Source organism: Chelonia mydas, chromosome 13 (genome assembly GCF_015237465.2).
Source record: "Chelonia mydas isolate rCheMyd1 chromosome 13, rCheMyd1.pri.v2, whole genome shotgun sequence".
NCBI lineage: Eukaryota > Metazoa > Chordata > Testudines > Cheloniidae > Chelonia > Chelonia mydas.
The window spans coordinates 35,083,912-35,096,505 of NC_051253.2; the positions used below are offsets into that span (position 1 = coordinate 35,083,912).

Sequence of the window (12,594 nt, forward strand, 5' to 3'; positions counted from 1 at the left end):
ACAAGGAGTAATGGTCTCAAGTTGCAATGGGGGAGATTTAGGTTGGATATTAGGAAAAACTTTTTCACTCGGAGGGTGGAGAAACACTGGACTGGGTTCCCTAGGGAAGTGGTGGAATCTCCTTCCTTAGAAGTTTTTAAGGTCAGGCTTGACAAAGCCCTGGCTGGGATGATTTCGTTGGGGATCGGTCCTGCTTTGAGCAGGGGGTTGGACTAGAACCTCCTGAGGTCCCTTCCACCCCGAGATTCTAGGATTCTGTGGGTGGCTGGATGGAGGGAGGGAGGGAGGGAGGGGTGTGTAGGGGGATGGAGGGGGGGATGGAGGAAGGGGTGTGTAAGGGGATGGAGGAAGGGGTGTGTAAGGGGATGGAGGGTAGGGGGATGGATGGAGAGGAGGAGGGGTGTGTGGGGGATGGATGGAGGGGGAGGGAGGGAGGAAGGGGTGTGTAGGGGATGGATGGAGGGAGGGGGGAGAGAGGAAGGAAGGGATGTGTAGGGGGATGGATGGATGGAGGGGGGAGGAAGGGGTGTGCAGGGAGAGGGAGGGATGGATGGAAGGGGGAGGGAGGGATGGATGGATGGAGGGAGGAAGGGATGTATAGGGGATGGAGGGAGGGAGGGAGGGAGGGAGGAAGGGAGGAAGGGGTGTGTAGGGGGATGGATGGAGGGGGGAGGGAGGGAGGAAGGAAGGAAGGGGTGTGTAGGGGGATGGATGGAGGGGGGAGGGAGGGGTGTGCAGGGAGAGGGAGGGATGGATGGAGGGGTGTGTAGGGGGATGGATGGAGAGGAGGAGGGGTGTGTGGGGGATGGATGGAGGGGGGAGGGATGGATGGAGGGGGAAGGGAGGGAGGAAGGGGTGTGTAGGGGATGGATGGAGGGAGGAAGGGAGGAAGGGGTGTGTAGGGGATGGATGGATGGATGGAGGGAGGGGTGTGTAGGGGGATGGATGGAGGGGGGAAGAGGTGGGGGGGGGCTGGGGAACTCTCAGGTTCTTCAACATTTTCTCCTTTACAGCCTCGCCCTTCCACAACTGGAAGAAAAATCAGAGTTGGGGGTCACTGCCCTGCCCCCCAGGTGCGGCCCCGCCCCCAGCAGTGCCCCCCAGCTTTGGCCCCGCCCCGCACTCACGGCCGAGCTGAACTTGGTCTGGACGATCCCCGGTGCCAGGCAGTTGGTGCGGATGTTGTGGGGGCCGAGCTCGGGCGCCAGGGCCTTGGGGAGCCCCAGCAGGGCCGTTTTACTGACGCTGTACGGGCCCAGTGCCTGGGGGGGGGTGTCAGCACAGCCAGCCCTACCCCCCGTGCCCGCCCCTGGCCCACCCCTCTGCCCACCTACCCCCCTCCAGCCCCCCCTTGCCGCCTCTGACCACCCACTGCCACCTCTCGACTCCGCCTACCCACCCCACCAGCCCCTCCGTCTGCCCGCCAGCCAACCATCCCCCCAGACACTCCCCTCCCTCCCTCCCTCCTTCGGGGCTGTGGGAGGGCCGGGGCGTCTCACCGGGAAGGGGGAGAACCCGGCGATAGAGGAGACGAGGATGATGGAGCCACCCCTGAGCGGAGAGAGGGAATGAGCCAGAGACGAGAGACCAGCTGCCCCCTCACGTCGTCCCCCCCCACACTCAAGCCTGTTTCTCCGCGGAGGGGCACGACCAGGCTGATTAGCAGTGCCAGTGCTGTCACATTCACCTGCAGGATCTGAAAGGGGAGTCGGGGTTCAGGAGGGGTCCTGCTTCTCCCCACCCCCCCCTAGACTCCCTCAAGCCCCACACTCTGCCCCCCAGTTGCATTTCCCCCTCTCCTCCCTGGGACTCCCTATACCCCATGGTCACCACTTTTATAGGGCTATGATAAATCCTGTAAGAAGTATGCCTTGGGAGGTTACCCTGTGAAAAATCATAATTTGCTGAGTATCAGTGTCCTGTTGAACGACGTGTAGCAAAATGGTGCAGGAAGTTCTACGAGTCTGCTGTCCCATTGTTACTGTATCACGCTGCGGTTCTGGGGGGAACGGTCCTCACCTGGAAATTTCCCGAGTGCTGAAAGCGTTTGGCTGAGAGAAACCGTTCCGCTTTCAGCCTGCTGGCGTTGCTCACGTCGAGGAACTAGCCTGCGGATTTAACTTTTATTTCATGTCTAGCCAACTCCAACCTTGGTGCTTAATATTCGCTTAAAAATCTTCTGTTCTCTAGTGAATGGGCTGGTTTAACAGTTTGACTTTAAGCAGTTCGTGAAAACCCCCGGGGGGGGACGGGGACACGGCCGTTCCATGGTCCAGATGGTCCCCCGGGGAATGGCACGCCCCCCCTCCCCCCACCCCTCTGACCCCCACGTCCTCTCCGCAAACCCCCATTTCTACTCCCACCTCCTCCTCCCTCCACCCACTCCCACAGAGCCCACCTCACCCCACCTCCTCCTCTAATCCCAGCCCCCCTCCGTCCCGCAACTCCCCCTTCCCCACCAACCCCTGCTCTCTGCTCTGCCCCCACCCCCACCTTGTTCCACACGTCCTCGCTGGCATCAGGCGTGCTGCCGAAGAACGGGTTCACGGCCGCATTGGAGACCAGGATGTCGATACCCCCGTGACGCTCCAGGACCTGGAGAGACGAGACGTGGAGGGGGCTGGTTACCGACCGCGATTGGCGCCCCACTGTGCCAGGCACTGCCCTCCCAGGGCCGGGGAGAGAACCCAGGAGTCCTGGCTCCCAGCCCCCTGCTCTAACCACTAGCCCCCACCTCCCTCCCAGAGCCTGGCAGAGAACCCAGGAGTCCTGGCTCCCAGCCCCCTCCCCCCACTCTAACCACTCCCCACCCAGGATAGAACCCAGGAGTCCTGGCTCCCAGCCCCCTGTGCTAAGCACTAGCCCCTACTCCCCTCCCAGCACTGGGGATAGGACCCAGGCATCTGGGCTCACTGTGGCGATCAGGGGGGTCGGGAGTGAGGGGCACCGGCAGAGCTGGGGGGGCAGGGCTGGTCTAGGAAGGGGCTGCAGGTCGGGAGTGAGGGGCACCAGTGGGGCTTGGGGGGGTCACTCACCCCTCGGTAGGTGCCATCACAAAAACCACCTTGTAGGCCAGGAGCCCCCGGCGCGCCCCGGCCATGCCCATCACCTGCAGCGGCCCCCGCACGGGACGGCAGATCCTGGCCCCCGCCCGCCTCCCCCACATGCCGCCTCCGGACTCTGCCCAGGATACACGGACCTCAGGAGTCAAGTGTCCCCCCCTCCTCTTTTTGGGTTATGTCCCACCCCCGCTCTCATAGTTGGACCCACCTGCTTTGGCCATTGGGGAAAAACCTATTTTAAATGTTCACGGGGAACCTGAGGGCTGTTTGTGTGTCTGTGCGTGTGTCTGTGTGTGTGTCTTTGTGTGTCTTTGCGTGTGTCTGTGTGTGTCTTTGTGCGTCTGTGCATGTCTTTGTCTGAGTGTGTGTCTTTGTGTGTCTGTGCGTGCCTGTCTGTGTGTGTCTTTGTGTCTGTGTGTGTCTTTGTGCGTCTGTGCATGTCTTTGTCTGAGTGTGTGTCTTTGTGTGTCTGTGCGTGCCTGTCTGTGTGTGTCTTTGTGCGTCTGTGCATGTCTTTGTCTGAGTGTGTGTCTTTGTGTGTCTGTGCGTGCCTGTCTGTGTGTGTCTTTGTGTCTTTGTGCGTCTGTGTGTGCCTTTGTGTCTGTCTTTGTGTGCGTGTCTGTGTGTGTCTGTGTGTCTGTCTGTGCGTGTGTCTTGGTGTGTCTGTGTGTCCGTGCGTGTGTCTTTGTGTTCACACACGAAGGCTTAAAGAAAAGGTTTTAAGAGAAAAGTAGGTTCGTGGGCATTTTTGGATCATGCGGAGAATAAGGCAGATCATGACTGGAAAATACCAGAAGAGGGTTTTAAAAGTGCTGTAGTGACAACAAATGCGCGGTTGCTTCTTTCTAAACCAAAGGGATTAAATGTCCGGTGTTTTTAGGGAACTACGGGGGATGCCTGTTTCGAAATAACGGTGTTAAAGATGAGATTTTAGAACAACGCGAGCCCTGTGCATGTTTCGACATAAACGGATTCAATATTAGGGTTCAGAAACAAGCGTTCTGCGTTTTCAGCGTTCGGTGTTAGAGAAAACGGGGGTCATCCATTTCGGATATTTTGAAGCCGAGCCTGTAAAATAACCGGGGGCGCCCTGAGGGCCAGACTCGCGTCTTTCTTTTCGAGAAGACCGAGATGCAGCGTGAGAGGGAGCAGCCGAGACGGGAGAAACCCTGCTCCGGGAAGGGAGCGGACGTCTCCAAGCCGCGAGAACGCCGCGTCGCCGAGCGCATGGCAGAGAGAGGCCGGAGGCGCCACGTGGCGGGCCCCACAGCTGGGCCGGTCTGGAACCACAGCGGGAAAACGGGGGGGACGTTTTTTTTCCAGGGCAGGGTTATAGTTACTGGCTAAGACCAAGGCCCTGATAGCGGCCATCCAGTGGCCCATTTAAAACACACGAAGGAATGAAGACAGGCCGTGTGCACCGTGCAAGGTTGTGTCAACTTATGCCAGCCTCCGCTGGCTTTTGAAAGCTTTGCCGAAAGGAAAACTGCGGGCAAGAAATCTTTCTGCAAAACAAACCCAGAGGCTAACCTCTAAGGAAAACAAGCTCATGTTCCCACCTCTAACCCCAGGAGTTTATTTCCCCCCCAAGACACGGTCTTTTTCTTCCCAAACGTGGTTTTCAAACCTCACCGCTGTTAAGCAAACAAACCAACTTCTAACCCACCCACCAAAAGGCCCATGGGTGTACATGTATGTGCCACGTTTACGTAAATTTAGCAAACATCCGTATTTGTTTTTTGTTTTGGGCCAGAGTGAAATTACCTCTAGGCATGGCCGGGAACAATGGTAGCCGGGAAAGTTACGTTTAACCTCTATACCCATCTCCCCTCTCCTTAAAGGAACGTATTCTTAGAGCCATGTACGGCTCCTGGAAACTCGCAACTGTTGACTTTTGCTGTAAGGAGACCTTTGAATTGAAACTCTGTGCCACCGGTGAACTGGACCCCCTTCGGACAGCACAGAGATTTGGGGGCGAATGCAGCCCGCCCAGCGCTTACCCGGGTTATCCGAAGCGGTGACCTGGTGCAGCGAAAACAATCGTTTGGTTAGAAATAACGCACACTCATACCGGAGCTAAACACGCCACAAGGAACCAGCGCTGGGCAACCGAGGTCCCTCTCTGCCCTGACGTGATCCTTTTCTAACCCCACGAAGCAGCAGCTCCCCACCACTCCACACGGTCACCTGAAGAAATAGCCCCCAGACCCCCCGACCCCAACTTCTCCCCGCTAATTTCAAACCCTCGCGGGCCGTCGCGGCCAGGCGGTTTCTACGCGTCCCCACGGTGCACGAAGAGCAGCGCTGACCATTCGCGGCCGGCGGTGGGACGGCAAGGCCTGGCCTGGGGCGCGTGGCGGAGGTTGGGTGAAATAACCATGTCGCAGCAGCACCGCTGTGGCCTTTCCAAGCGTCTGAAGGAACCAGACAAAAGCTGGTGACAGAGCAGGGAGCGGGGTGGGTTGGCCTGGGGATGTTGCAGGGGAGTTTTACCGGGACTGTCTGCGTTGGTGGTGGGATATCAGGGTGTGAGCACGTAACCCGAGTCCAGGAGGGGGTTGGGGAAACGGAGGGAGACCCGGGGCCAGGGTCCAAGCTCCCTGGCCCCCAAGATGGACCTGACCGAGGGCTCCTGTTTCCTGTACCTACAAGCTCCAGTTTGGACCGTGTTCCTGTCGGCTAATAAACCTTGGTGTTGCTGGCTGGCTGAGAGTCCCGCTGGATCTCAGGAAGTGGGGGTGCGGGGCCCGGACTCCACGTGTGGCCTGCAAGGAATGCCGGGCGTAACATGAAACTCTCCCACTGAGGGGACTTGCAGGGGGCACGTCACTGGAGATACAAACAGGTTTCAACAAACAAATTCAAGTCCAAGCCGCCTGGAGGAGCGACTGCTTTGCCGAAACGAATTGCCCAGAACACAAAAGCAAAACACCCAAAACCCGGCTCCACTTGTCAATTGCAAAGAAAGCTGCGAAAGCCAGGGGATGGTATAAACCCCGCAACCGGGGCTGGTTCTTGGCTTTGCCACCACGTGAAGTTCAGAGATCAGGGCACAGCCGCAGATGCGGTTAGCTGAAGAAACAGCCACAAGCAGACGCCGAGTTTTTGTCACTGGTAAAACGGTCGTCTTCTCCGGGGTCTTTTTGCTAAACACGCCGCCTTGACGGGTAGCCAACCAAGCGGGTTTTTCATTTTTTAAGGCCAGAGGGGAAAGTGAGCTGGCGCGGAGATATTCTCGCCCAGTTTACGAGGCATCGTCTCCCCCCACCCAACAAGACAATCAGAAATCATCAGTAAACAAGATTAACCAAAGCATCGGGGATTGAACGCTTGGCGAGATTTGCTAGCAACACCCGGAAAGCAACAACGGCGTTTGTGTGTTTGTTTATTCTTACATTGTCTGGACACACGAGAGAATTCTTTGCTGTTGTTTTTCTACCCTTTTATCCAACCGGGTTTTGAAGCGTTGGCCCTAAACTATTCCCTCAGAAAGTATCGCGCAACCGTGGAATAGAAGAGGACGCGTGGTTGATTAAAGACGGACGCGACGAATGTCACCCCTCACTGAGACCAAGAGGCCGTCAGTCCGCGAGCGCAGCGTTACAACGAGCTGAGAAAAACGTATCTGAGGAGAAACGGCGGCTGGCTGCACCGACTTCACCAACGTGGCATTTTCGACCCGACGCCGGCGTGAGACCAGCGAGCTTGGTGGCTGTCGACGAGCCTCTGGAAAACAATCACAAATCTCACAATATTTTTTAACGGGTAACCTCGCTCGGCGGTCGGCCAACTGGAAGAGTCTCCAAAGTCAACATTCGCACGCCTGGAAAGCAAACGCTGAGCCGGGCCGAGGCCAGCGGGTTCCTGAGGGAAGGCGGCATGTTTGCTGCCATATGGCTTCCACGTTTAGTTGGTTGACCAAAGCAAGGGAGCAGCAGTTGCCAGTGATTAAAAGGAGACCTCCTGATGCAGATGAAACATCCGGGGTCTTCCTTCCTATCGGTAGACGCTGGCCTATTTTGATTTTCCCAGGCCTCAGCTGTAGCTGGAGGAAGAATTTTGCTACGCGGGCACAACCGAGGCGAAAGGAAACCCGTCGCATTTCCCATTTGGCCCGAGCGTTGGTGCTGAAATTCAGCGCCGAACGAATAACCGCTAAGGCAATGAACCAGCCCGCCTGGGGTCAAACGGCCGCTCCCGTCCTCTGCCGGCTACGTGCGGCCCTCAGCCGTGCCCGGGAGCCGCTGGAGCGATTTGGCGTCACGCCGGCACGTGCCCCAGGCTCTCCCGGAGCGCCCCAGCGGCCACCGGAAGGGTCACAAAAACGCTCGCGGGGACGCCAGCGTCATTCCTGGGCCCCGGAGGCCACATGGGGGCGCCGTCGGCTTGAGTGGGCGACACGACAATTCAAGAGCTTTGTGCAGGCGGAGAGAGAAGGTGGAAGGAGGGGGAGGAGGAGTGTGTGTGGCGGGGGGGGGGCACTCTGCAAAACACAGCCCCCCTTTGCGGGAACAGGGTGGGGACGTAACCTGGGAGGGCGGGACTCTAGTTAGGCCCCACCCCTTCTATACACCTATTATAGCCCCCTGCCCCCTCCGCCCCCTTAAAGACCCCCCCCGCCTTTCCCCCTTCCATCCCCTCCCCCTGCAGCCCTGATAGAGACCCCCTGCGTTAGAGACCCCCGTCCCTCCCCACAAAAGAAGGATGCAGACAGAGGATGCACTGATAATTTATCAAATCTTTGGCAGGTGACTAGAAGCCAGAAAGATGGGGAAGGGGGGAAATGGCACGGGGTCCCCGTGCCCCCCAATACTCAGCCCCCCTCCCCAAATGGGGGGGCCAACCCCAAAATCCACCACCACAGCCTGCCTAAATCTCCCCTTCTCCTCCCTGCCCCACCCCTCCTCCCAGATGTGTACCCCAATAATTCCCTCATGCTCACTCCCTGCCCCCCATCTACCCCTTGGGCCCCCCCTTCCTGCCCCCATCCCCAAAACTGCCCTGCTTCTTTCTCCCCAAAGGAGACCTCCCTCACCCCAGCGCCCTGCCCCCCCAAAAGCTGATCCACTGGCTGTCTCCAGCCCCCCCAAATCTTGCTCCCCCACTTCCCTATAGCGCCACCAACAATTCCTGCCATCCAAACCTGCTTCTCTCCCAGACCCCCCTCCCCTGAGGAGTGCACCTCAATAGCCATCAGCCCACACAAGTCCCCCAGTTTGGGGTCAAGCCAATCAGGGCCCACCCGTCCATCCGTCAGGCCATCTGGGTTCTGGGGGCTCAAAGGCGGGAGGGGGCGCCCCCGCCCACCACCACGGTCTCCCCACTGATGTAGCTGGCGTCGGGGGAGCACAGGAAGGAGACGATCCCGGCGCAGTCAGACGGGACCCCCAACCTGGGGAGAAGAGACAGGGTTAGCCCGGGGCGGGGGTGGGGACTGAGGGGGGGGGTGGATGGATGGATAGAGGCGTGTGTAAGGGGGTGGGGGGGATGGATGGGGGGGATGAGGGGAGGGGTGCGCAGGGGGCTGGAGGACGTTGGTACCTTTGCACTCTCAGGTTCTCCATCATTTTCTCCTTTACGGACTCGTCCTTCCACAGCTGGAAGAAAAACCAGAGTTAGGGATCACTGCCCTGCCCCCCAGCGGAGGCCCCGCCCCCAGCAGAGGCCCCGCCCCCAGCAGAGGCCCCGCCCCACACTCACGGCGGAGCTGAACTTGGTCTGGACGATTCCCGGTGCCAGGCAGTTGATGCGGATGTTGCGGGCGCCGAGCTCGGGGGCCAGGGCCTTGGTGAGCCCCAGCAGGGCCGTTTTACTGACGCTGTACGGGCCCAGCGCCTGGGGGGGGGACGGGGTGTTAGCACAGCCAGCCCTACCCCCCCGCCGGCCACCCCCTGCCCCCCCCAACCCCTGCCCCTCTGACCCAATAGCCAGCCCCTCTCCCACCTGCCACCCGCCCCGGCCCCACCAGCTACCCCCTGCCCTGCCCTGCCCGCCCCAGAGCAACTGCCCCTGCTCCACGCCTTGCCCTCCCCCCGGCCAGCCACCCCCGCTCCACCCCCTTCCCCCCGCTCCAGGGCCGGGGGCGTCTCACCGGGAAGGGGGAGAAGCCGGCGATGGAGGAGACGAGGACGATGGAGCCGCCCCTGCGCGGAGAGAGGGAATGAGCCAGAGACGAGAGACCTGCTGCCCCCTGGGCTCCCCACTTCCTCGTCCCCCCTCATCGCCCCTCCCCCATGTGTCCCCCTCTCCCTGGGCTCCCTTCTTCCTTGTCCCCCCTCCCCCTCTCATCCCCTTCCCCCTCATCCGTTCCCCCTTCCCCCAGGCTCCCCCATCTCCCCATGTGTCACCCCGGGGTCCCCTCCCCTTCGTCTCCCCTCTCTCCATTTTCCCTCCTCCCCCCAGCCTTCCCCACTCACCCCCGTTTCTCCATGTGGGGCACGACCAGGCCGACCAGCAGGGCTGTTGCCGTCACATTGATCTGCAGGATCTGAAGGGTGGGGTCAGGGGGGTCGGGGGTCTGTCCCCCCCCATGCCCCAGATGCCCTCCCCCCCTGCCCCCCAGCTATACCCAGGGCCCTTTCCCTTCTCCACCCCGTCTGCCCCCCCTCATCCAGTGCCCCTCCCCCACCCCTCTGACCCCCACCTTCTCTCCCCCTCCCCCCTCTGCCCCCCAGCTACACCCAGGGCCCCTTCCCCTCTCCACCCCATCTGCCCCCCAGCTGCCCCCTCTCATCCAGTGCCCCTCCCCCACCCCTCTGACCCCCAGCTGTCCCCAGCTCCCACTACATCCCCTAGTCTCTCTGCCCCCCAACCCCTGCTCTCCCCCCACCCCCACCTTGTTCCACACGTCCTCGCTGGCGTCGAGCGTGCTGCCGAAGAACGGGTTCACGGCCGCATTGGAGACCAGGATGTCGATACCCCCGTGACGCTCCAGGGCCTGGAGAGACGGGGGGGGGGCGGGGGGGCGGCTGGTTACCGACCGCGATCGGTGCCCCACTGTGCTGGGCGCTGCCCTCCCAGGGCCGGGGAGAGAACCCAGGAGTCCTGGCTATCAGCCCCGCCCCCCCCCCCGCTCTAACCACTAGCCCCCACTCCCATTCCTAGAGCTGCGGACAGAACCCAGGCGTCCGGGCTCACCGTGGCTACCAGGCGGTCCCGATCCTCGGCGATGCCAACATGACACACGGTGCCGGACACGCTGAGGTTCTGGGCTTGGAGCTCGGCCACGGCTCGATCCACGTTACTCTGCTTCCTGCTGCTTAGCACCACGTGGGCCCCATCCTGTGCCAGGCGCCGGGCGACAGCGAACCCGATCCTGGGGGGAGAGTGGGGTCGGGAGTGAGGGGCACTGATGGGGCTGGGGGGGATCCCAGGGGGCTGCGGGTCGGGAGTGAGGGGCACCGGTGGGGCTGGGGGGGATCCCAGGGGGCTGCGGGCTGAGAGTGAGGGACACCAGCAGATGTGGGGGGATCCCAGGGGGTGCGGATCGGAGTGAGGGCGCTGGGGGGGATCCCAGAGGGCTGCAGGTCGGGAGTGAGGGGCACCGACGGGGCTGGGGGGGATCCCAGGGGGCTGCGGGTCGGGAGTGAGGGGCACCGGTGGGGCTGGGGGGGATCCCAGGGGGCTGCGGGCTGAGAGTGAGGGACACCAGCAGGATGTGGGGGGATCCCAGGGGGTGCGGATCGGGAGTGAGGGGCGCTGGGGGGGGATCCCAGAGGGCTGCAGGTCGGGAGTGAGGGGCACCGACGGGGCTGGGGGGGATCCCAGGGGGGCTGCGGGTCGGGAGTGAGGGGCACCGGTGGGGCTGGGGGGGATCCCAGGGGGCTGCGGGTCCGGAGTGAGGGGCACCGGTGGGGCTGGGGGGGATCCCAGGGGGCTGCGGGTCGGGAGTGAGGGGCACCGGTGGGGCTGGGGGGGATCCCAGGGGGCTGCGGGTTGGGAGTGAGGGGCACCGACGGGGCTGGGAGGGATCCCAGGGCGCTGCGGGTCGGGAGTGAGGGGCACCGGTGGGGCTGGGGGGGATCCCAGGGGGTTGCGGGTCAGGAGTGAGGGGCACCAGCAGAGTGTGGGGGGATCCCAGGGGGTGCGGGTCAGGAGTGAGGGGCACCGGTGGGGCTGGGGGGTGGGTCACTCACCCCTCGGTAGAAGCCGTCACAAGAGCCACCTTGTCGCCCAGGAGCCCCCGGCGCGCCCCGGCGGTGCCCATCGCCCGCCGCGACCCCCACACGGGACGGCAGATCCTGGCCCCCGCCCGCCTCCCCCACATGCCGCCTCCGGACTCTGCCCTACGGCCGATCTCTGCCCCCTGGGAAAGGAGAGCGAGCGTCAGCGGGGGGCCGGGGCGGGCCGGGCTGTGCTGACCCCACCCCACGGGGGTGTTCCGCTCCTCCCAGCTCCCGGCAGGCCCCCCCGCCTCTTCCCCCGCCCCATGGAGCTCCCCCCCAGCCCCGCCCCCACAAAATGTCGCTTTCAGAAAACTTTTCCCCTTCGCTGCCAGGCGGGGCTGAGCCCCTGGGTCGCTTCCTGCAGCGCCTCCCCCGGGGGCTGCCCCCCACTTCCCTCGCCCCCCAGCACCCTTCCCCCCCACATACCCCGGACAGCCCCCTTCGCCCCCCGGGGGCTGCCCCCCACTTCCCCGCCCCCCCAGCACCCTTCCCCCCACATACCCCGGACAGCCCCTTCGCATCCCGGGGGCTGCCCCCAACTTCCCTCGCCCCCCAGCACCCTTCCCCCCCACATACCCCGGACAGCCCCTTCGCCCCCCGGGGGCTGCCCCCCACTTCCCCGCCCCCCCAGCACCCTTCCCCCCCACATACCCCGGACAGGCCCTTCGCCCCCCGGGGGCTGCCCCCCACTTCCCCGCCCCCCGACTTCCGCTGGCACCTGCGGGCTGTGCGGACGGACAGACGGACGGGCGCCGAAAGCGAAAGCGGATCGAGCAGGGCCCAGGACGGGACCGGGGCGCCCCCTGGCGGGGAAACGGGGCCCGGCCGAGGCCACATGGGGCGGCCTTGAACAGGAGAGCGGGGGGCGGACTCGGGTCACTGGTGGGGTCTGCGAGGTGTCAGACAGACACATAGATACGGGGGGGGCGGTAGATTCATAGACACTAAGGTCAGAGGGGACCATCATGATCATCTAGTCCGGCCTCCTGCAGGACGCAGGCCACAGAACCTCACCCACCCGCTCCTGCGATAAACCTCTCGCCTGTGTCTGAGCTAGTGAAGTCCTCAAATCCTGGTTCAAAGAGTTCAAGGAGCAGAGACTCCTCGAGCAAGTGACCCGTGCCCCACGCTGCAGAGGAAGGCGAAACCCCCCCCCCAGGGCCTCTTCCAATCTGCCCTGGAGGAAAATTCCTTCCCGACCCCAAATATGATAGAGGGGGTGGATGGGGATAGATAGATGGTGTGTGTGGAGATGGATAAATAGATAAATAGAGGGGGTGGATGAGGGTAGATACGTAGATAGATAGAAGGGGTGGATGGGGATGGATAAATAGATAGATTAGATAGAGGGGGTGGGTGGGGAGAGA

At 62.4% G+C, this 12,594-nt stretch overlaps 1 protein-coding gene and 1 long non-coding RNA gene across 3 annotated transcripts; both read right to left on the reverse strand.

Moving 5' to 3' along the window:
• Positions 1-1,475: 1,475 nt before the first annotated feature.
• Positions 1,476-2,596, reverse strand: LOC119563643. The gene is made up of 3 exons (XR_006285367.1): positions 2,494-2,596; positions 1,884-2,108; positions 1,476-1,696 (listed from the first exon to the last, which is right to left on the reverse strand). It is a non-coding gene; the product is annotated as an uncharacterized LOC119563643 (long non-coding RNA).
• A 5,179-nt stretch (positions 2,597-7,775) lies between these two features.
• Positions 7,776-12,005, reverse strand: LOC119567966 (dehydrogenase/reductase SDR family member 4). 2 transcript variants are annotated; one of them, XM_037916065.2, is made up of 9 exons: positions 11,946-11,997; positions 11,198-11,367; positions 10,200-10,377; positions 9,898-9,999; positions 9,479-9,549; positions 9,154-9,205; positions 8,763-8,897; positions 8,604-8,659; positions 7,776-8,454 (listed from the first exon to the last, which is right to left on the reverse strand). In XM_037916065.2, the coding sequence occupies exons 2-9, from the start codon at positions 11,326-11,328 to the stop codon at positions 8,340-8,342; spliced, it is 840 nt and encodes a 279-aa protein (XP_037771993.1). In that variant the 5' UTR covers positions 11,329-11,367; positions 11,946-11,997; the 3' UTR covers positions 7,776-8,339. The 2 variants fall into 2 exon arrangements, with proteins under 2 accessions (XP_037771993.1, XP_037771994.1); XM_037916066.2 differs by lacking the exon at positions 8,763-8,897 and having other exon boundaries at positions 11,946-12,005.
• Positions 12,006-12,594: the final 589 nt, after the last annotated feature.